Here is a 25,419-nt window from a genome sequence, read left to right as displayed (position 1 = left end):
TGTATCATAGGAACAGGAGGGTCTATCTATCAGCCCCATTCCCTGCTCCATCCCTGCACTGAGACTGTGAAGAGAAGGGTCTGGGCTGCAGACTGGATCCCTGACTGGAACCCCCCCAGTCTCTCTAATGACCACCAAGAGTGAGGTTGTTCAGTCCAACTGTCCACTGGTTGTGTTTTATGTAGTGGTTGTGGTCGAGTCTCTGTCCCTTGCGGTTGGGACCGTTGTTCTGACTCGGGAAGGAAGAGCGACAGCTCCTGATCCATGATCCTGACCAGTTGCTTCATAGGTCCAGTCTCTTCCGCCAGTAACACCAGATCAGCAGGTCTTCATTGACTACAGACTGCAAACAAATATTGTACAGAAAAGCATAATGCTTTATATAACAAACTCTTTGCTGTACACACAGAAACATGACATGATATTATAAAATGTTAACCACAGTCAAGCCATCTCTAACACTGATTCAAGAACCTAACAATATGGAGCCATTGGAGTTTATTTAAAAAAATGTATATTTATATTATAAAAAATTACAAAATAACCAAGTCAGTCAGCAGAGTCAATTTAGTATTTCATTTAAACTAAATAGCAATCACAAGTAGAATAACTTCTCACTATGGTAACACTTGACCTTTTCTATAAATCTGGTACCATCGCTTTGATAAAATGAATTTTAGAATACTTTGGAAAAGGTTCAAGATTACATTACACACAGCTTCACTACTTCATGTCAAGTAAACATGAATTAAGGCACTATCATTTCCTCATTATAAAACACCAGCATCAAACAGGACAAGGTTGTCACTCTTCATCAGTGAAGCATTTTTACAGACACCATCACACCATCACCATATCATCTACTCTGTCTCATCATACTCATTCTTTCCTCAGTTCACCTCATCCAGTTCCCTACTACATCCAAAACCAACAAAATGAACTACAAACAAACAAACGTTGGTGCGGCAGGTAGCCTAGTGGTTAGAGCGTTGGGGCAGTAACCGAAAGGTTGCTGGATCGAATCCCCGAGCTGACAAGGTAAAAATCTGTCGTGGCAGTTAATCCACTGTTCCCCAGTAAACTGTCATTATAAATAAGAATTTGTTCTTAACTGACTTGCCTAGTTAAATAAAGGTAAAAAAAATAGAACTACATTACATGTCACTATACACAGGCCGTGTGCATTTTTTGCAGGTGTAACCTGAGGTAGCTCCTCTCCGAGTACCTCTTCTCACAGTGCGTACATGGAAACGGCCTCTCTCCCGTGTGGACCTTCAGGTGCCTCTTCAGCTGGTGCTGGTGGGAGAACCTCTTCTCACACTGGGGGCAGCTGAAGGGTTTCTCCCCTGTGTGGACTCTCTGATGGCTCTTCAGGTGGCCAGCCCGGGCAAAGCGCATTTGACACTGGGTACAGTTGAATGGTTTCTCCCCAGTGTGCATCCTCTGGTGGATCTCCACCTGTTTGGGAAAACTGAATGCTTTCCCACAGAATGAACATGGGAAGCGCTTCTCTTTGGCGCTGCCAGGTTTACAGATTCCATCTCCACTACTGTCATTTGTCAATGGGCTTGTGTAGCCATTTAGTGTTGAGGCACTGGCATTGTCTGAGGTCTGGTTTAACATTAGGAGAGTGTGAGGAGGACAAGCGCCAGGGAGTGTCTGTGTTGTCGCAGGGTCCATGTTCCAGTTGATAGATCCTATAGAAGGCAGGCTGAAGGCAGCACCTGTTAGGGGATTAACCTGAGGCACCATCAGTCTCTCTGAATCACAACTATAGGAGCAGGATGGAGCATCGCTAGCAGAGTCTGTGTCTGTTCTCTCCAGCTGCATACGGACACCTACCCAACCCTGCAGACCAAATCTACGTCTCGCCCTGGTCTCAGCCAGTATGTTGTCATGGAGACTAAATTCGGTTGTTTTGTGTTCGACTGTCAGTTTCTGGTTAACAGTGTTGTTCCCCAGACGAGAGTTGAAGACGCTGTCCAATCCACTGACCTCTATTATATCGCTTCTGGTCCTGGCCTGATCAGTGAAGTTGCCCCTTAGGCCTTTGGCTGGACCGGTCTGGGTCTGGGAATCCAAGATGGCCGCCCAATCTCTGTTAGCATCCAGCCAACCACCTGCAGGAAGAGGTTACAAAATATACTTTAAAAACATGTAGAGAAAACTCTACATATGGAGTTTTTTGTCAATTACCTAATAATTTTCATACATTATGTGTGTTTTTGTATGTAAACATAAGTTGCATTTGATGAATTAAGGAAACATAATAGCCAAGTGCATCACTATTCCCATTAAAGATGTATTAATGTATGTAGACCATATTATTACTCCCTTACCTTGCACCCCCAGCTTTAGTCCACTCAGGAGGTCAATGCTCTCTGGTTCATCCTCTATTGTCTCCTCTTTGACTAGCAGCAGATCAGGCTTCCCATCCTCCATGTCTACTGACTGTAAGAGATACAGAGTGAGATGATGTTGGATAAAGACATTTGATATGGGTTGGCGCCCCCCCTTGGGTTGTGCCGTGGCGGAGATCTTTGTTGGCTATACTCGGCCTTGTCTCAGGATGGTGAGTTGGTGGTTGAAGATATCCCTCTAGTGGTGTGGGGGCTGTGCTTTGGCAAAGTGGGTGGGGTTATATCCTTCCTGTTTGGCCCTGTCCGGGGGTATCATCGGATGGGGCCACAGTGTCTCCTGACCCCTCCTGTCTCAGCCTCCAGTATTTATGCTGCAGTAGTTTATGTGTCGGGGGGCTAGGGTCAGTTTGTTATATCTGGAGTTCTTCTCCTGTCTTATCCGGTGTCGTGTGTGAATTTAAGTATGCTCTCTCGAATTCTCTCTTTCTCTCTTTCTTGGAGGACCTGAGCCCTAGGACCATGCCTCAGGACTACCTGGCATGATGACTCCTTGCTGTCCCCAGTCCACCTGGCCGTGCTGCTGCTCCAGTTTCAATTGTTCTGCCTGCAGCTATGGAACCCTGACCTGTTCACCGGACGTGCTACCTGTCCCAGACCTGCAGTTTTCAGGTCTGGAAGTACTCTTAATGATCAGCTATGAAAAGCCAACTGACATTTACTCCTGAGGTGCTGACTTGCTGCACCCTCGACAACTACTGTGATTATTATTATTTGACCATGCTGGTCATTTATGAACATTTGAACATCTTGGCCATGTTCTGTTATAATCTCCACCCGGCACAGCCAGAAGAGGACTGGCCACCCCTCATAGCCTGGTTCCTCTCTAGGTTTCTTCCTAGGTTTTGGCCTTTCTAGGGAGTTTTTCCTAGCCACTGTGCTTCTACACCTGCATTGCTTGCTGTTTGGGGTTTTAGGCTGGGTTTCTGTACAGCACTTTGAGATATCAGCTGATGTAAGAAGGGCTATATAAATACATTTGATTTGATTTGACCACCCTGTTATGGACCATCTTCTGATTGGGCAATGAGGGATTGCTATGAGTCCTATGCAAACGTGTTAGTTGATATGATTACTTGACCTTCTTTAATGGTTTGATATTTCAAAGGCATGGTCCCACACTACCTAACAATATATCAAGACCTGTGCCCTTATACACAAAGAGTCTCAGAGTAGAAGTTCTGATCGAGGATCAGGTCCTCCACCTCATTACATAGTCATTCATTATGATCTAAAAGGCCGAACTGATCCTAATTCAGCACTCCAACTCTGAGAGGCTTAGTGGAATACGGCCCGACCTAATACCATTCAGACAGTAGTTTACAGTGGGCTCACCTCAGTGAGACTGTGTGTGGTCCTGTGCTGCTCAGCTGGTTCCTCTGTGGGTTCAGGAGGAGGTGTAGTCTGGTTGTCCTCCATGACCATGGTCCCCTCAGGGTTCCCCAGACCCTCCCCACACCCCTCCTCCTTCACCAGCAGCACCTCTGGACCCTTCTCCTCCTGGAAGAGACAGATGATACAGATTACACAGACATACATTCCCTCAGGTACATACACACACAGATAATAAACCCACTTTCAACATGGAGTGTTTACCCATCCCCACTACGTTTGAGTCCTATACTGTAGTTACAGAATGACTTCATTGTTGTTAAACCCATCAGTGTGGACATAAATATGATGTTATGGGTAAATATGAGTCAGCTGTGAAGTCAGCTAGAAAATCAAGTCAACATCATACAAACCCGACTAAACTATTTTCACGTGTTCGTTAGTGTGTGTACACTATACAGTGCATTTGGAAAGTATCCAGACCCCTTTACTTTTTCCACATTTTGTTACGTTACAGATTTATTCTAAAATGGATTAAATCGTTTTTTTCCTCAATCTACACACACTATCCCATAATGACAAAGGAAAAACAGGTTTAGACATTTTTGCAAATATATTTAAAAAAAAATGTTTACATAACTTTTCAGACCCTTTAATCAGTACTTTGCTGAAGTACCTTTGGCAGCAATTACAGCCTCGCGTCGAGGCTGTAATAACAGACCAGGTCGCTGCACAGTTATCTTCAGGTCTCTTCAGAGATGTTCGATCGGGTTCAAGTCTGGGCTCTGGCCGGGCCACTCAAGGACATTCAGAGACTTGTCCCGAAACCACTCCTGCGTTGTCTTGGCTGTGTGCTTAGGGTCGTTGTCTGGTTGGAAGGTGAACCTTCGCCCCAGTCTGAGGTCCTGAGCAGGTTTTCATCAAGGATCTCTCTATGCTCCGTTCATCTTTGCCTCGATTCTAAATAGTCTCCCAGTCCCGGCTGCTGAAAACATCCCTGGATGGTGCCAGGTTTCCGCCAGAAAACTTGGCACTCAGGCCAAAGAGTTCAGTCTTGGTGTCATCAGACCAGAGACTCTTGTTTCTCATGGTCTGAGAGTCCTTTAGGTGCCTTTTGGCAAACTCCAAACGCGCTGTCATGTAACTTTTACTGAGGAGTGGCTTCCGTCTGGCCACTCTACCATAAAGGCCTGATTGGTGGAGTGTTGCAGTGATGTTTGTACTTCTGGAAGGTTCTCCCATCTCCACAGAGGAACTCTGGGGCTCTGTCAGAGTGACCATCGGGTTCTTGGGCATCTCGGGTTCTTCTCCCCCGATTGCTCAGTTTGGCCGGGCGGCCAGCTCTAGGATGAGTCTTGTTGGTTCCAAACTTCTTCCATGCTCAAAACCTACACCCCAACCCTTACACTCTGTTTTGCGAACTCTGGTCTCTTTGCCATCCCACTCCTACAGGTAGGTCAGCTCAAGCTCAGCCAAGTCATAGCTCTTCTTTGTCCTGGCACCACAATGGTGGAACAGCAGAGTCCCTGCCCATCTTCCGAATACGTTAAACCCTACCTCTTAAATTAATCCCATCGCTGCAACTCTCGTACAGACTCGGGAGAGGCGAAGGTCGAGAGCCGGGCGTCCTCCGAAACACAACCCAACCAAGCCGCACTGCTTCTTGACACAATGCCCACTTAACCCGGAAGTCAGTCGCACCAATGTGTCGGAGGAAACACGGTACACCTGGTGACCGTGTCAGCGTGCATTGCGCCCGGCCCACCACAGGAGTCGCTAGTGCGCAATTGGACAAGAACATCCCTGTCGGCCAAACCCTCCCCTAACCCGGAAAACGCTGAGCCAATTGTGCACCGCCCAATGAGTCTCCCAGTTGCGGCCGGCTGCGACAGAGCCTGGACTCGAACCAGGATATCTAGTGGCATAGCTAGCACTGCACCACTCGAGAGGCCCATAGTTGTGTTTTTATATTCATTTTTAATTTAAGATTTTTGTTTTAAATGTAGTTTCGTTTTGGTTAGTTTTCAGATCTGATTTACTAGTTTTTATTTACTTTAAGTTTTATAAAAAATATATTTTGTTTATATTATTTAGTGTCAGTTTTAGGGACAGATAGTAACCTGCGCTTGGGAGGCTAACAGCCATTTATGTGTTGTATAGTTTTTGATGTCACTTCTTGCCACTGTGTGGCAGTAATACATAAGGTGATGGGTCAGGTCATAGGTTAGGTTTAAAGGGATAGTTCACACAAATTACACATTGGTATCCTTAACCTGTAAGCAGTCTATGGTCAAGGTATGACGCAATCCATGCAAAAAAAAATTGGTACCATGACTTGAATGGGAATTTTTGCCACAAATGCTAAAACGTTAGCATTTGGAAACAGTACCAGGGAAACTAAACCAAAGCATGGACTGATGTCAAACCTTGTCCATAGACTGCTTACAGGGTAAGGAAACCAATATGTAATTTTGTAATTTGGTGAACTGTCCATTTAAAGCACGTGTCAAACTCATTCCATGGAGGGCCGAATGTCTGCGGGTTTTCGCTTCTCCCTTGTACTTGATTGATGAAATAAGGTCCCTAATTAGGAAGGAACTCCCCTCACCCCTGCTTTAAAGGCAGACAGCGAGATGTGATGTAGATGCACCAAGTAAACAGTAGTAGTGGGTAAATTCCTGCAACAACCAGAAGCATTGAAGCGTGACGTTAAACTTCTCAGCTGTTTTGATCCCAGAGCTACCACGTTATAGCAGTGTGAAGCACACGTGCAAAGCCGCAGATACTCTGTGTGACAGCTAAGTCTTGCATCGTGCTCATCTCAATGGGCACGTTTCTCTGCTTATACGTTGCTGACACCTGTAAGATCTTACAACACCTGGATATGTATTTTACGTATCAGCTAACCACACCATGGTCGCGTCCCCCTGCTCAGACGTTGCAAGCATCATAATGTATCTTTAAAAATTAGGGAAGACAGTGGGATCCGAAATTGACACCCTTGATAAAGATGAGCAAAAATGACTGAATAAAATACATAATTCAAATACTGAGCTATATTGTATGCAATTTTATTTTTTAAATGTATTATATTTTAAACTAATACAATTGCTCAGAGAAAAAAATTCACAAAAAGATAGGGGTCAAAATGATTGACACTCCTGTTTTCAATACCTCACCTTGCGAAGATTATAGCACTGAGCCTTTTTCTAAAATGTTTTCTAAAATTGTAGAATACATTGGGAGGATGGATCTTAGACCATTGCTCCATACAGAATCTTTCGAGATCATTGGTATCCTTTGTCTGCGCTTATGGACTGCTCTCTTCAATTCAAACCACAGGTTTTCAATGGGATTCGATTAAATTTACCATTTCTTTGTGGATTTTGATGTGTGGTTGTGGATATCGTCTTGCTGGAAGATCCACTTGAGGCCAAGTATCAGCTTCCTTGCAGAGGCAACCAGGTTTTGGGCTAAAATGACCTGGTACTGGGTAAAGTTCATGATGCCTTTGACCTTAACCAGGGCCCCAGGACCAGTGGAAGCAAAACAGCACCATAACAAAAATCCACCACCATATATTACAGTGGGCATGGGGTTCTTATCTGCTTATGCATTCTCATTTCAACACCAAACCCACCACTGGTGTGCAAGGCCAAAGAGCTCAGTTCTTAATCAATGAAGACTTCTCCGAAAGGTACGCCTCAAAAGAAAGGACCCGCTTTCTTTGAACAGCAAAAGAGAGGCAACATCACATACCTGAAGTACGACCAGCTGGTGTTTCACCCCCTCCGCCCAGTAGGCCTACTGCAGGCGACTTGGCTGTAGCCCACTGATCTATTCCTTTAATTCATTTGACTTTTTTTATCTTAAAAAAAAATATATTTCTCCCCAACTCACCATGGACATTTCCAACATAATTTTATGGTGGTTTGGGGAAGGCTTAAAACAAAATCATTTAAAATGATGCACCTATGTATCAGGACCATCCTCCTCAGTGAATTTAATAAAAATAGTTAAACATTTAAAACGTTGTCCTTTTTAGATAAAACGATACAAAATATATTCACAATACCAAATAATTGATTAAAACACACTGTTTTGCAATGAAGGTCTACAGTAGCCTCAACATCACTCTAAGGTAAGCACCATGGTGTAGCCGAAGGACAGCTAGTTTCCGTCTTCATCTGGGTACATTGATTTCAATACAAAACCTAGGAGGCTCATGGTTCTCACCCCGTTCCATTGACTTACACAGTAAAATTATGACAACTTCCGGAGTACATCCTCCAACCTATCAGAGCTCTTGCAGCATGAACTGACATGTTTTATACCCAATCAAAGGATTAGCGAATGTACTGAAAGCATAACCTACAGCTAGCTAGCGCTGCAGTGCATAAAATGTGGTGAGTAGTTGACTCAAAGACAATAGTTAAAGTTTTGAACAAATTAATTTCTTCAAAAATGGAGGAGCGAGAGAGAGAGAGCAAAACTTCATCACTCTTTTCATATCTAGCAAATGCAGCTAGCTAGTTTAGCCTACTTAAACACCCGGCTCAAACAGAGGGATGCTATGTTAGCTAGCTATGACTATCCAACACTGGAACTCTTCCAAGTCAAGGTAAGCTTTTGGTTTTATTAATTTATTGCCACCGGGGGGCCCCAGTGACTGTACTGCATGATTGTAGCGGGTTTACTAATGCATTAGTTCTATTAGCTATGTTGACTATGACGTTACTTTAGCTAATATGGTGACAACAATGTAGGCTGTGTGTAGCAGTTATGATATGAATGTTTTGCTTGGAAATGCTTTTTCGCCTGGTAACAGACAGCCTGTTAACAGACAGCAATGCACAATGTGTTGTGCATTGAAGTCCACAAGCAAAGGGAAAAGGTGAGAGGAGGAGAGCGCATACATGCGAGAAGGAATACAACAAGCTGTTTGTATGTAGCTATGAAAGTGAATTGTTTGTGTGTGATCAGGGGTGTATTCATTCCGCCAATTCTGTTGAAAAACATTTCTTAAACAGAAGCAAACAGAACGAAATGGGGATAAACATACCTGGCTTTGTCCAATAGAAACTCTCGTTTGGAACTGTTGGACTAATGATTACACCTTAGGCCAGCTAGATGTGTGCAAGGCGGTATTGAATGTGTGTGATGGAAATGTTTACGTTTGTGTTTTTGTAAAAACCTATTTCTGTATTCATGCAAGTGACTGATTGAACGAATCCTCATTATCACGATCTGCAATTTGGCAGCCCAGAACCTTGTTTAGAGAAAGGGATACCTCCATTTCAAGGTCCCAGCTTAGAGAGAAGTATTTTGAGGTATTGGTCTGTCACATGCAAACGTTATTGATTAATTAAATATGAATGATGAATAAGCTAAATCATGCAAATATAACTTGTCTGTATATAAGAACTAACGGGACTGCCCCAGTAGATTGACATGTGTACTTGGTGCATTGAGTTGGTTGGAACCTCTCCAGCACGCTGATAATAAACAATGATTCATTTAAGATTGACTTTGAGTCTCCCTGTGTAAGAATTTCCACAAAAATTCAATTTGGCATCACGAACTGGATGATTGATTCTGCCTGCGGAGCTTTCCAGTTGGGGGTCTGCGAGGAAAACCAGTGGCGCATTTTGAGGGAAATTCCCATCTGACCAAAAGATGACGAGACCCGCCCAGACCAGACCCTTATTGTTAACTGCCCAGGAGGAAACACATCATCCACGAACAATTGAGGAACGGCAAATTATTTCAGTAATTCAATTTGAAATTATTTTAAAAATGCATTATAAAACCAATACAATTAAGGTGAATAATGCATAAAAAGATACCCATAGTCTTATAGAGAGAAGGCTATTCACTAGTCTTATAGAAGACTAGAGCGAGGGCGTAACAGTACCATGGAAAGCCCCGCTGACAGCTGTCTGTAGGCATTTATTGAAGAAGTGTCTATGTGGTCTGCAGCCACTAACAATGACACGTGGTGTTATTAAATATACAGTGCCTTCGGAAAGTATTCAGATCCCTTGACTTTTTCCACATTTTGTTACGTTACAGCCTTTCAAAAATTGATTAAATAAAAAAAATCCTCAGCAATCTACACACAAGACCCCATATTGACAAAGCGTAAACAGGCATTAAGATTTTTGGGGGAAATGTATTAAAATAAACAACAGATACCTAATTTACATAAGTATTCAGACCCTTTGCTATGAGACTCGAAATTGAGCACAGGTGCATCCTGTTTCCATTGATCATCCTTGAGATGTTTCTACAACTTGATTGGAGTCCATCTGTGGTAAGTTAAATTGATTGGACATGATTTGGAAAGGCACACACCTGTCTATATAAGGTCCCACAGTTGACAGTGCATGTCAGAGCAAAACACAAGCCATGAGGTTGAAGGAATTTTCCGTTGAGCTCCGAGACAGGATTGTGTCGGCATAGATCTGGGGAAGGGTACCAAACAATTTCTGCAGCATTGAAGGTCCCCAAGATTCTTAAATGGAAGAAGTTTGTTACCACCAAGACTCTTCCTAGAGCTGGTCGCCCGACCAAACTGAGCAATAATGAGAGAAGGACCTTGATCAGAACCCGATGGTCACTGACAGAGCTCTAGAATTCCTCTGTGGAGATGGGAGAACCTTCCAGAAGGACAACCATCTCTGCAGCACTCCACCAATCAGGCCTTTATGGTAGAGTGGCCAGACGGAAGCCACTCCTCAGTAAAAGGCACATGACAGCCCGCTCGGAGTTTGCCAAAAGGCACCTAAGGACTTTGACCATGAGAAACAAGATTCTCTGGTCTGATGAAACCAAGATTGAACTCTTAGGCCTGAATGCCAAGCGTCACGTCTGGAGGAAACCTGGCACCATCCCTACAGTGACGCATGGGTGGCAGCATCATGCGGTGGGGATGTTTTTCAGCGGCAGGGACTGAGAGCCTATTCAGGATCGAGGCAAAGATGAACAGAGCAGTACAGAGAGATCCTCGATGAAAACCTGCTCCAGAGCACTCAGGACCTCAGACTGGAGCAAAGGTTCACCTTCCAATAGGACAACGACCCTAAGCACAAAGCCAATACAATGCAGAAGTGGCTTTGGGACAAGGGTCTGAATAGTTATGTAAATGTGATATTTCAGTTTTGTATTTTTAATAAATTAGCAAAAATTTCTAAAAACCTGTTTTTGATTTGTCATTATGGGGTATTGTGTGTAGATTGATCAGGGGAAAACGATTTAATCAATTTTAGAACAAGGCTGTAACCTAACAAAATGTGTAAAAGTCAAGGGGTCTGAATACTTTCAGAAGGCAGAGTAGGATATACATATTGTGCATAGGAAGTAACGACAAGAGAATCATTGAAGATGCACATGGGGTAATAATGTAGGGACTCAATCTAGGGATTCCATCCACCACCGCCCATCATAGTCTGGGACTACTAGTGTATAGGAAGTAGCGGCAAGAGAACCATTGAAGATACATAGGATGTAACGATAGAAAAGTCTACGTGGTCTGAGAACCACTGATAATAGCACGAGGTGTTATTGTAGGGATTTATAATTGTTGAAGATGCACATGGAGTGTTGTGGATGTATGGTGGTGTGGTGGTGTATTTCCGGGTTGGAGCGAGTAGTTGCATTCCGCTTCGCTCCACAGGTAGTATTACATTTCATTTCATTTCATTACAGTACAACGGTTTGATTTGTTTGATCTTAGCTACCTACATAGCCGTCTTTGTATCAAAGATAATTGTGTAGTTTAGAGTAATTATTGAGGTTCGGTAGCCAGCAATTTTCGTCCTTCTAACGTAACGTAGTCAACACTGCTAGCTAGCCAGCTAGCCACCGAATAGCAGCACTGTATAAACTATTACATTACAACAGAACGACTTGATTAGTGTAGTGTTAGCTAGCTACATAGTTGTCTTTGCTGTCTTTGTATCTAAGATAATTGTGTAGTTTAGAGTAATTATCGGTTAGCTAGCCAGCTATTTTCGTCCGCCGCGCTGCCGTTCTCCTACCTAGTCAACACTGCTAGCTAACACTGCTAGCTAGCCAACTCCTACCGAATAGCAGCACTGTAGAAACTATTACATTACAACGGAACGAGTTGATTAGCGTAGTGTTAGCTAGCTACATAGTTGTCTTTGCTGTCTTTGTATCCAAGATAATTGTGTAGTCTAGAGTAATTGTCGAGGTTACCTAGCCAGTTAGAGGTTACCTAGCCAGCTACACTTTCAAACAAAGTCAACAACGCAGCCACTGCTAGCTAGCCTATTTCACCAGCCAGCAGTACTATATCATTTTAGTCAATAAGATTTTTTGCAACGTAAGCTTAACTTTCTGAACATTCGAGACGTGTAGTCCACTTGTCATTCCAATCTCCTTTGCATTAGCGTAGCCTCTTCTGTAGCCTGTCAACTATGTGTCTGTCTATCCCTCTTCTCTCCTCTCTGCACAGACCATACAAACGCTTCACACCGCGTGGCCGCTGCTACTCTAACCTGGTGGTCCCAGCGCGCACGACCCACGTGGAGTTCCAGGTCTCCGGCAGCCTCTGGAACTGCCGATCTGCGGCCAACAAGGCAGAGTTCATCTCAGCCTATGCTTCCCTCCAGTCCCTCGACTTCTTGGCACTGACGGAAACATGGATTACCACTGATAACACTGCTACTCCTACTGCTCTCTCCTCGTCTGCCCACGTGTTCTCGCACACCCCGAGAGCTTCCGGTCAGCGGGGTGGTGGCACTGGGATCCTCATCTCTCCCAAGTGGACATTCTCTCTTTCTCCCCTGACCCATCTGTCTATCGCCTCCTTTGAATTCCATGCTGTCACAGTTACCAGCCCTTTCAAGCTTAACATCCTTATCATTTATCGCCCTCCAGGTTCCCTTGGAGAGTTCATCAATGAGCTTGACGCCCTGATAAGTTCCTTTCCTGAGGATGGCTCACCTCTCACAGTTCTGGGTGACTTTAACCTCCCCACGTCTACCTTTGACTCATTCCTCTCTGCCTCCTTCTTTCCACTCCTCTCCTCTTTTGACCTCACCCTCTCACCTTCCCCCCCTACTCACAAGGCAGGCAATACGCTTGACCTCATCTTTACTAGATGCTGTTCTTCCACTAATCTCATTGCAACTCCCCTCCAAGTCTCCGACCACTACCTTGTATCCTTTTCCCTCTCGCTCTCATCCAACACTTCCCACACTGCCCCTACTCGGATGGTATCGCGCCGTCCCAACCTTCGCTCTCTCTCCCCCGCTACTCTCTCCTCTTCCATCCTATCATCTCTTCCCTCTGCTCAAACCTTCTCCAACCTATCTCCTGATTCTGCCTCCTCAACCCTCCTCTCCTCCCTTTCTGCATCCTTTGACTCTCTATGTCCCCTATCCTCCAGGCCGGCTCGGTCCTCCCCTCCTGCTCCGTGGCTCGACGACTCATTGCGAGCTCACAGAACAGGGCTCCGGGCAGCCGAGCGGAAATGGAGGAAAACTCGCCTCCCTGCGGACCTGGCATCCTTTCACTCCCTCCTCTCTACATTCTCCTCTTCTGTCTCTGCTGCTAAAGCCACTTTCTACCACTCTAAATTCCAAGCATCTGCCTCTAACCCTAGGAAGCTCTTTGCCACCTTCTCCTCCCTCCTGAATCCTCCTCCCCCTCCTCCCCCCTCCTCCCTCTCTGCGGATGACTTCGTCAACCATTTTGAAAAGAAGGTCGACGACATCCGATCCTCGTTTGCTAAGTCAAACGACACCGCTGGTTCCGCTCACACTGCCCTACCCTGTGCTTTGACCTCTTTCTCCCCTCTCTCTCCAGATGAAATTTCGCGTCTTGTGACGGCCGGCCGCCCAACAACCTGCCCGCTTGACCCTATCCCCTCCTCTCTTCTCCAGACCATTTCCGGAGACCTTCTCCCTTACCTCACCTCGCTCATCAACTCATCCTTGACCGCTGGCTACGTCCCTTCCGTCTTCAAGAGAGCGAGAGTTGCACCCCTTCTGAAAAAACCTACACTCGATCCCTCCGATGTCAACAACTACAGACCAGTATCCCTTCTTTCTTTTCTCTCCAAAACTCTTGAACGTGCCGTCCTTGGCCAGCTCTCCTGCTATCTCTCTCAGAATGACCTTCTTGATCCAAATCAGTCAGGTTTCAAGACTAGTCATTCAACTGAGACTGCTCTTCTCTGTGTCACGGAGGCGCTCCGCACTGCTAAAGCTAACTCTCTCTCCTCTGCTCTCATCCTTCTAGACCTATCGGCTGCCTTTGATACTGTGAACCATCAGATCCTCCTCTCCACCCTCTCCGAGCTGGGCATCTCCGGCGCGGCCCACGCTTGGATTGCGTCCTACCTGACAGGTCGCTCCTACCAGGTGGCGTGGCGAGAATCTGTCTCCGCACCACGTGCTCTCACCACTGGTGTCCCCCAGGGCTCTGTTCTAGGCCCTCTCCTATTCTCGCTATACACCAAGTCACTTGGCTCTGTCATATCCTCACATGGTCTCTCCTATCATTGCTATGCAGACGACACACAATTAATCTTCTCCTTTCCCCCCTCTGATAACCAGGTGGCGAATCGTATCTCTGCATGTCTGGCAGACATATCAGTGTGGATGACGGATCACCACCTCAAGCTGAACCTCGGCAAGACGGAGCTGCTCTTCCTCCCGGGGAAGGACTGCCCGTTCCATGATCTCGCCATCACGGTTGACAACTCCATTGTGTCCTCCTCCCAGAGTGCTAAGAACCTTGGCGTGATCCTGGACAACACCCTGTCGTTCTCAACTAACATCAAGGCTGTGACCCGTTCCTGTAGGTTCATGCTCTACAACATTCGCAGAGTACGACCCTGCCTCACACAGGAAGCGGCGCAGGTCCTAATCCAGGCACTTGTCATCTCCCGTCTGGATTACTGCAACTCGCTGTTGGCTGGGCTCCCTGCCTGTGCCATTAAACCCCTACAACTCATCCAGAACGCCGCAGCCCGTCTGGTGTTCAACCTTCCCAAGTTCTCTCACGTCACCCCGCTCCTCCGCTCTCTCCACTGGCTTCCAGTTGAAGCTCGCATCCGCTACAAGACCATGGTGCTTGCCTACGGAGCTGTGAGGGGAACGGCACCTCCGTACCTTCAGGCTCTGATCAGGCCCTACACCCAAACAAGGGCACTGCGTTCATCCACCTCTGGCCTGCTCGCCTCCCTACCTCTGAGGAAGTACAGTTCCCGCTCAGCCCAGTCAAAACTGTTCGCTGCTCTGGCACCCCAATGGTGGAACAAACTCGCTCACGACGCCAGGTCAGCGGAGTCAATCACCACCTTCCGGAGACACCTGAAACCCCACCTCTTTAAGGAATACCTAGGATAGGATAAAGTAATCCTTCTAACCCCCCCCCCCCCCCCCCCTTAAAAGAGTTAGATGCACTATTGTAAAGTGGTTGTTCCACTGGATATCATAAGGTGAATGCACCAATTTGTAAGTCGCTCTGGATAAGAGCGTCTGCTAAATGACTTAAATGTAAATGTGGATGTGGATCCCTAAGTATAGTTATATAAGGAAAATAATGAATATCCCAACCAGTTCTGTGTGAGCTGAGTTTTCAGATCTATAACATTATATTGGGATTCTGTATGTAGATATGAAAGAAAATAGTATTATTCCTGAATATGCTGTTAAATAGAAGACTAGAGTGAATATTTAAACCCCTGTATGAATAGAACACTGGTGTAGAGGAGGAATTTGTGATGTAACAAATGTATAATGGGTTACTAGAGATCTGATGAAGTAAACAACAGAACAAATATATATACAACCTGCTCACCCACAATTAGACGTAAGTGGTGTAGTACGTAAGTACGTAAGTGGTGTAAAAAGTATTGAGAAATGTTCAGAGTGGTCCCTTGATGGATCATTTGAGAAAGATATGGTTAAAACATTGTATAGGATTTGACTTACCCCTAACCAATACAATTATAAACACTTAAAAGATTTCTTCCACCCTGGTAATACATTTTGAAATAAACCCCATACCCTGTTAAATAGAACCAATGATGTTCTGTATTCACCTAACCAACCGTTTAAAATGCTAGGTAGAGACTTATTATGGACAGAGCATGCGATATACAGGGGACCGAAATATATACATATTGATCCCTCCAAAGCATTACATATGAATCTTAAGATAGACATTTAATACGTGTGAAGGAACAAAGTGAATGGTAATTGGCTTTCAGATAGCACTCTAATAATGCAATATCTTAGTAATTTGAAGAAGTAAATGTTTCAATACAAGGTCACATTACAAACAGAGGGATTGAGCATTAGGACTGATATTAAATTAGAGGCAGCCATCTGGTGTTTGGGTTAGAGATAAGCTTCCTGTGGAACAACAGCTAGCCGCCAGTACTCACTGAGGAAAAAAACAGGCTGTAAGGGACACAGTGGGGTAATTTGGAACACAGGCATGAATAATTGAAATTACATGTTTTTGACAATTTCCAATTATTATTCTATAGTGTGGGTAGCACAAGTGATTTAAGTAATTGCTAGGGCATTGTAAGGCAGTAGCGCAGAGGTCTAAGCAGCGTGCTCCGGCTCTGAGCCTCATGAATTTGCGCCCAGTGCAGGGTGATCTAGTGGCAAGCCTGAGCCTACATTAGGGCCACAAGTGAATTGCATTTATTTCAATGTTTTCCAGAAGTAAAACAAATAGTCTGATAATTTACTATTCAGAGAAAAGTGTCTCAGCTCAACAAAATCATCTTTGGATAGGCTCAAACATCTTGACAGCTTTACAAAATGAAATATTAAGGCCACACAATACAGGCTTTCAATCCATACCAAAGACAATAACTAAATTGACAAATTATACACAGCCTAACTATAAAACTAGGCGAGCATCCACACTGGAGGAAAATATATCGTTCTACAGTAGGCCTACATCTGTCAATCAACTGATGGCCCAAATCAGCCAGGGACACAAACAATAGCCTATAATTTGTTTTCACCTTTCATAATGTGACAATGGATAGGCTAAAAGCCAATTTATGCTTGATCCAAAAATGTGGTCGGAGGCTCCGTATGGAAGGTGTGAAGCAATTGTGGCGCCTACGGATGCATGCAGAGGCCAAATTTAGCTCCGTACCACATCGCCTCTCAAATTTTGTAACAATGCAGAGGACTCCGTATAGCTCCGCATTGACATGATTGTCTGACAGTAGGTGGGGGGGGCAGGTGGTCCTGTATAAACACAAACTCACTTCCTTGACAAGTTCCTTCACAACAGCTCTGCGAAGCACAAGATGTATGAATTCCCTGACTTCTGCCGAAGCAGTATCACCGTAAATGCTACACGGCCAATGCAGATGTCGGATTGACCATGCAGCGCCTTTTACGGGTGGCCTACAGAATGTAGTTTATTGGAATATAACCAAATGGCATATTGTAACCAGTGCCTGCCCTCGGTCAAAGAGTCTAAAACGGTCTAAGACGTTGGTTGCTCCTGTGGGAGATCAGGTTACACTTGTAACTTTCTAGATATGTTCGCCCTCAAGTTGGTGTTGTCATCGGAAAGACGTAGCTCTTTTTGAACAGACTAAGGGCGATTGACAAGCATTCCGTACAACAGAAAAAAGGATTTCCTTGTTTACCACGGCAAATCTACTGTGGCAATTTACCCGACACTTTGTATGAATGGACACTAATGTTGGTGTAGCGTAGGCTATTGTTATTATTTTGTTTCATTTTTATGTTATCCAAAAGTGTCTGGTATGGTAATTTCTTATCAAGATCGGGGGTAAAATATCCCTGGACTGTCCATATTTGAAATGTGTATCAAGTCAATCAGGGGGATTGAGTTATTTGTGCCAGGAATGCGTTGGCCGGAATCGAACCCCCGCCGAAACAGTATTGAAGGCAGCAGCCCTAACTGCAAGACCACCCCAGGCCACGATTTAATTATATTTTGACAGTTCATTCGTAACCTTATGATACACTTGTATGTAGTAGCCTAATGAAGACCAATATCCATCTTGCGTTATTAAGCTATGTAAAACGACAATTGTTGATGTATATGGCTGCTGCATTTCAGATACATTTTTGTACATTTTAATTTTGCAGTAATAGGGCCTAGCGTTTGAGCGAGTGAGAATATGATTTTTTATAGCAAGCGCTGATCCCAATGGCTTGACTGCCCCTGTATGGAGAAAAAGAGAACTGATCATTTTCAGGGATTCACCAGGCTCATTTGAATTTCCTGATGCAGCAGGAAAATTCTCTGCGACAGAAGAGTGATCAAGTTAAGATCAATAACTTTCTTGATCCTATATCTTGCCATTATTGTACTTAAGAATCACTGCTACAAGTAGCAATCTGACAACATATTTACTAATTTCTTTTAAAATCTGGAGTATCTGGTCTCTTGTACAGAGATATCTGATAATTTCCTGTTATTTTATCTCGTTTGTACCAGCTCTCAAAGCAATCAGGTCAATAGAATTTGTTTCAGTAATTTTGATCACAAACACATTGCTACATTTACAGAAAAACGTTTTGATATCTACTGGTCGGATGTTGTAAATGAAACTGCTGCTCAAAAGCCCAATAACATTTTCTATGGCATTTTCGTTCAATGATTAGTATCGCAAAACTTTATTTGTAATTAAATGATGTTGACAACTGGTTTAAATCATGCATTTTATTGCCAAAAAAAGGTATAATACATTTCCTTTTCTACCCCGTGTTAAAACTACCAAATTCCTAGGTGTTCTCATTGACAAAAAAAATTTACTGGGCAAATCCCATTTAATTTGTCTGCAATAAAATTGCGATAAGTATTGGTGTCATCAGACGAATTCAACATCTCATCCCAAGTAAAATAATATTAAATCTGTAATACACCTTAATGCATCCTTATGTTGCAATATAGTCTAGGCCCCTCAAACTCAACTCTGGAAGTCGAAGCCAGTTCTGCTGCATTTTTCTCTCCATTGTTCCCCTCTACTCATGGACTGATTTAGACCTGGGACAACAGGTGAGTGCAATTAGTTATCAGGTAGAACAGAAAACCAGCAGGTTCTGGACCTCGTAGGGTAAGAGTTGAATAGCCCTGGTCTAGGCCAATACGTACAAAAGTAACCTTAACATATTCATTCTCCAAAAATGTTTTGTGATGCTGGCAACTCATTCAGACAGTCGTGCCAGTTCCTCTCCACTTTTCCATCGCCTTTTAGTTCTTAATATTTATGACATCAACCAACTTAGAATCTGTTTGCATTTCAATTCAAAACATATGTACTCCCTGTTTCGTTTAAATTTTTCATCTCCTAGAGGTTCATTTTTTTGAACAGTCTTCCGGAACACCTCAAGCACTTATTTGACATTTTTAGGCTTATATATGCCTTATATATCATACAATATCATGTCTGGATGCAATATTCTACCCACAAATATTCAACATTGAAATCTGTTACTCTCGTTATTCTAAATGCATCTGTGGATCTTTTCTGCTGATAACACTGAAAATGAATCTGTGTCTTCAATGCTGGGTTTGATCTAAACGTCAGACACTATAGAGTGGAATGGGTACTTCCTATGTTACATAGTGGAATGGTTTTTCTGCTGGTGTATCCTGAGGTTGCTCCTCTCTGAGAACCTCTTCCTGCAGTGCGTACATGCAAATGGCCTCTCTCCCGTGTGGACCTTCAGGTGCATCTTCAGCTGGTCCTGGCGGGAGAACCTCTTCTCACAATGGGGGCAACTGTAGGGTTTCTCCCCTGTGTGGACCCTCTGGTGCCTCTTTAGGTGACAAGCCTGGGAAAAGCACATATGACACTGGGTACAGCTGTAGGGTTTCTCCCCTGTGTGGACCCTCTGGTGGATCTCCACTTTCTGTGGGCAGCTGAAGCCTTTATTACAGAACATGCAGAGGAACCGTTTCTCTTTACTATTGCCGGATGTTGCTCCCCCTCCACGAGCCATGGCCCTTTGGTCATTTGAGTTCAACACTTGATCGAAAACGACGCAGCCGTGTGAATCGGAAGGTGCCATCGACGTGGACACTGGGACACGATCCCTGAATGCGTGTAAAGGGGAGTGGGTGACAACATTTATATTTGTGTCCAAGCTTTCTCTGTAATCTAAGAAATCTCTACCCTGTGAGTGTCTGTCTCCTAAGTGACTATCTGCATTCCATGTGGGAGGAGCGTCGCCCTCCACTTTCACCTCGTCTACCACTATAACCTCCCGTTTCTTATCTAGGCACCCTTCAGAGTATACACTACTACTGTACTGGTTCCAGTCCTCTCTAAACAGATCAGTCTGTGTCTCTAAACCCAAGGATATGTTGCCAGGGTCCATCTCTGTAGCGTAAGAACAAGGCAGGTCATCAACACCAGTGTCTAACGCGTCACCATCTCCACAGGAATGAACCGTCCTCTGGCTCTGGTGAAATACCGGTAAGTACTCTGAGCTGGAAGCAGGAGGACAGCCCAGTGGCCCCAGCTCCAGTCTCTCTGAGTCTGATCTGTGGTCAGATCCTGTGGGTAAGAGCCTGTGTGTTACAGTTAAAGTCTCAGTGTCAATCTCTGACTTGAGGACGGTGTTCGGCGTTCCACTGACCTCCGTGATGCTGTGCTGGGTCCTGGGCTGAGGCGAGGCGGCGGGGTCCTCCCTGGATACAGGGGGTGCTCCAGTCAATCCAGTCTGGATGTCTCTGCTGAGTCTTGTGTCCTCTCCTTCAGTTCTCTCCTGCTTGACCCCAGGACCTGCAACCCCTGTTTCTGCAGACTGACAGAAGAAGAGAGGAGGTTATTACTGGTACATGAGTGGAATTGGATGACAATGTCGTAGGAAAGTCTCACAAGCTCCCCTATGGCAGAGAAATAAGGATGTACAGTACCAGTCAAAAGTTTGGACACACCTACTCATTCAAAGGTTTTTCTTTATTTTTACTATTTTATACATTGTAGAATAATAGTGAAGACATCAAAACTTTGAAATAACACATATGGAATCATGTAGTAACCAAAAAAGTGTTAAACAAATCAAAATATATTTCATATTTGAGATTCTTCAGTAGCCACCCTTTGCCTTGAAAGCTTCGCACACTCTTGGCATTCTCTCAACCAGCTTCATGAGGTAGTCACCTGGAATACATTTCAATTAAAAGATGTGCCTTGTTAAAAGTTAATTTGTGGAATTTCTTTCCTTCTTAATGTGTTTGAGCCAATCAGTTGTGTTTTGGTAAGGTAGGGGTAGTATACAGAAGATAGACCTATTTGGTAAATGACCAAGTCCATATTATGGCAAGAACAGCTCAAATAAGCAAAGAGAAACGACAGTGCATCATTACTTTATTAAGACATGAAGGTCAGTCAATAAGGAACATTTCAATAACAAAGTTTCTTCAAGTGCAGTCGCAAAAACCATCAAGTGCTATGATGAAACTGGCTCTCATGAGGACCGCCACAGGATAGGAAGACCGCGTATTTCTGCTGCAGAGGATAAGTTCATTAGTTACCAGCCTCAGAAATTGCAGCCCAAATAAATGCTTCACAGAGTTCAAGTAACAGACACATCTCAACATCAACTGTTCAGAGGAGACTGTGTGAATCAGGCCTTCATGGTCGAATTGCTGCAAAGAAACCACTACTAAAGGACGCCAATAAGAAGAAGAGACTTGCTTGGGCCAAGAAACATGAGCAATGGACATTAGACTGTTGGAAATCTGTCCTTTGGTCTGTTGAGTTCAAATGTGAGATTTTTGGTACCAACCGCCGTATCTTTGTGAGACGCAGAGTAGGTGAACGGATGATCTCCGCATGTGTGGTTCCCGTGAAACATGGAGGAGGTGTGATGGTTTGGGGGTACTTTGCTGGTGAAACTGTCTGTGATTTATTTAGAATTCAAGGCACACTTAACCAGCATGGCTACCACAGCATTCTGCAGCGATACGCCATCCCACCTGGTTTTTGCTTAGGGGGATTATCATTTGTTTTTCAACAGGACAATGACCCAACACACCTCCAGGCTGTTGAATGGCTATTTGAACAATCACACAACCTCAACCCAATTGAGAGGGTTTGGGATGAGTTGGACTGCAGAGTGAAGGAAAAGCATCCAACAAGTGCTCAGCATATGTGGGAACTCCTTCAAGAAAAGCATTCCAGGTGAAGCTGGTTGAGAGAATGCCAAGCGTGTGCAAAGCTGTCATCAAGGCAAAGGGTGGTTACTTTGAAGAATCTCAAATATAAAATATATTTTGATTTGTTTAACACTTTTTTGGTTACCACATGATTACATACAGTGGGGAGAACAAGTATTTGATACACTGCCGATTTTGCAGGTTTTCCTACTTACAAAGCATGTAGAGGTCTGTAATTTTTATCATAGGTACACTTCAACTATGAGAGACGGAATCTAAAACAAAAATCCAGAAAATCACATTGTATGATTTTTAAGTAATTAATTTGCATTTTATTGCATGACATAAGTATTTGATACATCAGAAAAGCAGAACTTAATATTTGGTACAGAAACCTTTGTTTGCAATTACAGAGATCATACGTTTCCTGTAGTTCTTGACTAGGTTTGCACACACTGCAGCAGGGATTTTGGCCCACTCCTCCCTACAGATCTTCTCCAGATCCTTCAGGTTTCGGGGCTGTCGCTGGGCAATACGGACTTTCAGCTCCCTCCAAAGATTTTCTATTGGGTTCAGGTCTGGAGACTGGCTAGGCCACTCCAGGACCTTGAGATGCTTCTTACGGAGCCACTCCTTAGTTGCCATGGCTGTGTGTTTCGTGTCGTTGTCATGCTGGAAGACCCAGCCACGACCCATCTTCAATGCTCTTACTGAGGGAAGGAGGTTGTTGGCCAAGATCTCGCGATACATGGCCCCATCCATCCTCCCCTCAATACGGTGCAGTCGTCCTGTCCCCTTTGCAGAAAAGCATCCCCAAAGAATGATGTTTCCACCTCCATGCTTCACGGTTGGGATGGTGTTCTTGGGGTTGTACTCATACTTCTTCTTCCTCCAAACACGGCGAGTGGAGTTAGACCAAAAAGCTCTATTTTTGTCTCATCAGACCACATGACCTTCTCCCATTCCTCCTCTGGATCATCCAGATGGTCATTGGCAAACTTCAGACAGGCCTGGACATGCACTGGCTTAAGCAGGGGGACCTTGCGTGCGCTGCAGGATTTTAATCCATGACGGCGTAGTCTGTTACTAATGGTTTTCTTTGAGACTGTGGTCCCAGCTCTCTTCAGGTCATTGACCAGGTCCTGCCGTGTAGTTCTGGGCTGATCCCTCACCTTCCTCATGATCATTGATGCCCCACGAGGTGAAATCTTGCATGGAGCCCCAGACCGAGGGTGATTGACCGTCATCTTGAACTTCTTCCATTTTCTAATAATTGCGCCAACAGTTGTTTCCTTCTCACCAAGCTGCTTGCCTATTGTCCTGTAGCCCATCCCAGCCTTGTGCAGGTCTACAATTTTATCCCTGATGTCCTTACACAGCTCTCTGGTCTTGGCCATTGTGGAGAGGTTGGAATCTGTTTGATTGAGTGTGTGGACAGGTGTCTTTTATACAGGTAACGAGTTCAAACAGGTGCAGTTAATACAGGTAATGAGTGGAGAACAGGAGGGCTTCTTAAAGAAAAACTAACAGGTCTGTGAGAGCCGGAATTCTTACTGGTTGGTAGGTGATCAAATACTTATGTCATGCAATAAAATGCAAATTAATTATTTAAAAATCATACAATGTGATTTTCTGGATTTTTGTTTTAGATTCCGTCTCTCACAGTTGAAGTGTACCTATGATAAAAAATTACAGACCTCTACATGCTTTGTAAGTAGGAAAACCTGCAAAATCGGCAGTGTATCAAATACTTGTTCTCCCCACTGTATGTGTTATTTCATAGTTTGATGTGTTCACTATTATTCTACAATGTATAAAATAGTAAAAATAAAGAAAAACCCTTGAATGAGTAGGTGTGTCCAAACTTTTGACTGGTACTGCACATGTAAACAAGTAAATAGCTGAGGGGAGCCTTTCTGAAATGAATTGGCCACATTTGATGTACTGTAATTTTGATGTAATACTATTACACTAACCTCTATCACGATAACGTGCTGGGTTGAGGTTCCACTCCCCTCATCAACAGTGATTGGTTGGTCATCTCTCCATGTATTGTGTCCTGCTGGCTTCACAAAGCTCCTGTAGCCTCCAGTGAGATTTCCTTCAACGGAGATTTAATTGGGGTGGAAAAAAGGTGGTTAGATTAGCTACTGTCAATGCTCAATTGTATATTGTACCCAATTGACAATGTCTAGAATTGGCAAGGATGTAAGGTAACACCTTATAACTTATTGATATACTATTTATAGATCAATTGATTGTTTCATGCATCATATTGTTTTCATTGAGTAAATAATAGGAAATGCAGTAAATCAAGAATCTGGTTTGAATATGATGTCTTTGCACAAGATAAGTAATCAGAGAAATTATTGCATACTATTCAAAAACTGACCATGACGGAATTCTGAGTAACACATCTTAACACATGAGCAGAGGGAAACGGGGCGAAAGGCACTAGCTATATATGAACGGTGACAGGCTGCACAGCCTCGGCCTTCCGGGAAATAGTGTCTTTGTGCAAGATATCTAAGTAAGCAATCAGGGGAATTATTGCATTCTATCCAAAAACTGACCAAGACACAATTCTGGGTAATATACATCTGAACACATGCGCAGACGGGAACAGGGCGACAGCCCCAGCCTTGTGCAAAATGTACCTCTGGCCATTCCTCTGTATCGGTCGAGGATCTTGACACTACTGGGACGACTGGCGAGGACGCGGTCTCGCATTGTCCTCTCTGTGCGCTCCCGTGTCACCTTCTGTTCCAATAGCTGTAGTTTCCTCCGTAATGTCCTGTTTTCTTTCTGGCTTTGAGTTATTTCCAAACGAAACACTGCATAGTCATCGTCTACGAGTTTACAGATGTCTGCCACGGCTGTATTCGCTAGCACCTCCATAATGGAGGCTATTTGAGAGTGAAAAACCATACAGTTAGCCATTGTTAGCAGCTAGCTACCGTTACCTAGATACAATCTATCAACCAAATCCTGTCTGCAATGCGAATTAAACACTACCTTGGGTAAGTATGTGATGTTGGGTAATTAAATGAGTCATATTTTGAGTACCAAGGTGTTCATAAACGTCTACATAACAACAATAAAAACGCTAATGTGGGAATTGTTCTTCATCACTGTTCACTTCCGTTTTCTTCTTCGTGTGATTTTCCGTCAGACTAACCACTTTCGTCACAATTTCTAATACCAGAGAAAGAGGAAGAGACATGCCCAACTCGGCAGAAAATCTGTCACCTCCCAGCAGGTGGCGTTTTTTTCGTCGTTTCGCCAACCAAGCAAGGAGTTTTTGTTAGTTCAATGAGAGTGTCGAATTTGGTCAACAAATTGTTTTATGGCTATGTGGGTTTATTTGATCGAATAATAGTTTCGTAATGCTTAAGTTGTTACGAGTGTACTGATTGATATAAGATGTCCCGGCAACTCTGAGGAAAAACCACTGTATATCAAATCAAATTTTATTGGTCACATACACATGGTTAGCGGATGTTATTTACATTTA

General features: G+C 44.0%; 2 protein-coding genes across 4 annotated transcripts; both read right to left on the bottom strand.

Annotated features, from left to right (window-relative positions):
• Positions 1-498: 498 nt before the first annotated feature.
• LOC139577716 (uncharacterized) lies at positions 499-2,447 on the bottom strand. The gene is made up of 2 exons (XM_071404902.1): positions 2,340-2,447; positions 499-2,120 (listed from the first exon to the last, which is right to left on the bottom strand). Exons 1-2 carry the CDS (start codon positions 2,440-2,442, stop codon positions 1,165-1,167), a joined length of 1,059 nt encoding a protein of 352 aa, XP_071261003.1. The 5' UTR covers positions 2,443-2,447; the 3' UTR covers positions 499-1,164.
• A 1,275-nt stretch (positions 2,448-3,722) lies between these two features.
• Positions 3,723-25,071, bottom strand: LOC139577710 (gastrula zinc finger protein xLCGF3.1-like). Of its 3 annotated transcripts, none has more exons than XM_071404893.1 (5): positions 24,921-25,071; positions 24,563-24,811; positions 23,882-24,006; positions 20,381-20,548; positions 3,723-3,917 (listed from the first exon to the last, which is right to left on the bottom strand). In XM_071404893.1, exons 1-5 carry the CDS (start codon positions 24,958-24,960, stop codon positions 3,738-3,740), a joined length of 762 nt encoding a protein of 253 aa, XP_071260994.1. In that variant the 5' UTR covers positions 24,961-25,071; the 3' UTR covers positions 3,723-3,737. The 3 variants fall into 3 exon arrangements, with proteins under 3 accessions (XP_071260994.1, XP_071260993.1, XP_071260992.1); XM_071404892.1 differs by lacking the exon at positions 3,723-3,917 and adding an exon at positions 18,444-19,573; XM_071404891.1 differs by lacking the exon at positions 3,723-3,917 and having other exon boundaries at positions 18,444-20,548.
• Positions 25,072-25,419: the final 348 nt, after the last annotated feature.

The sequence above is a fragment of the Salvelinus alpinus genome, chromosome 6 (assembly GCF_045679555.1).
Source record: "Salvelinus alpinus chromosome 6, SLU_Salpinus.1, whole genome shotgun sequence".
Taxonomy (NCBI): domain Eukaryota; kingdom Metazoa; phylum Chordata; class Actinopteri; order Salmoniformes; family Salmonidae; genus Salvelinus; species Salvelinus alpinus.
This window is presented reverse-complemented; position numbering and strand designations above follow the sequence as displayed.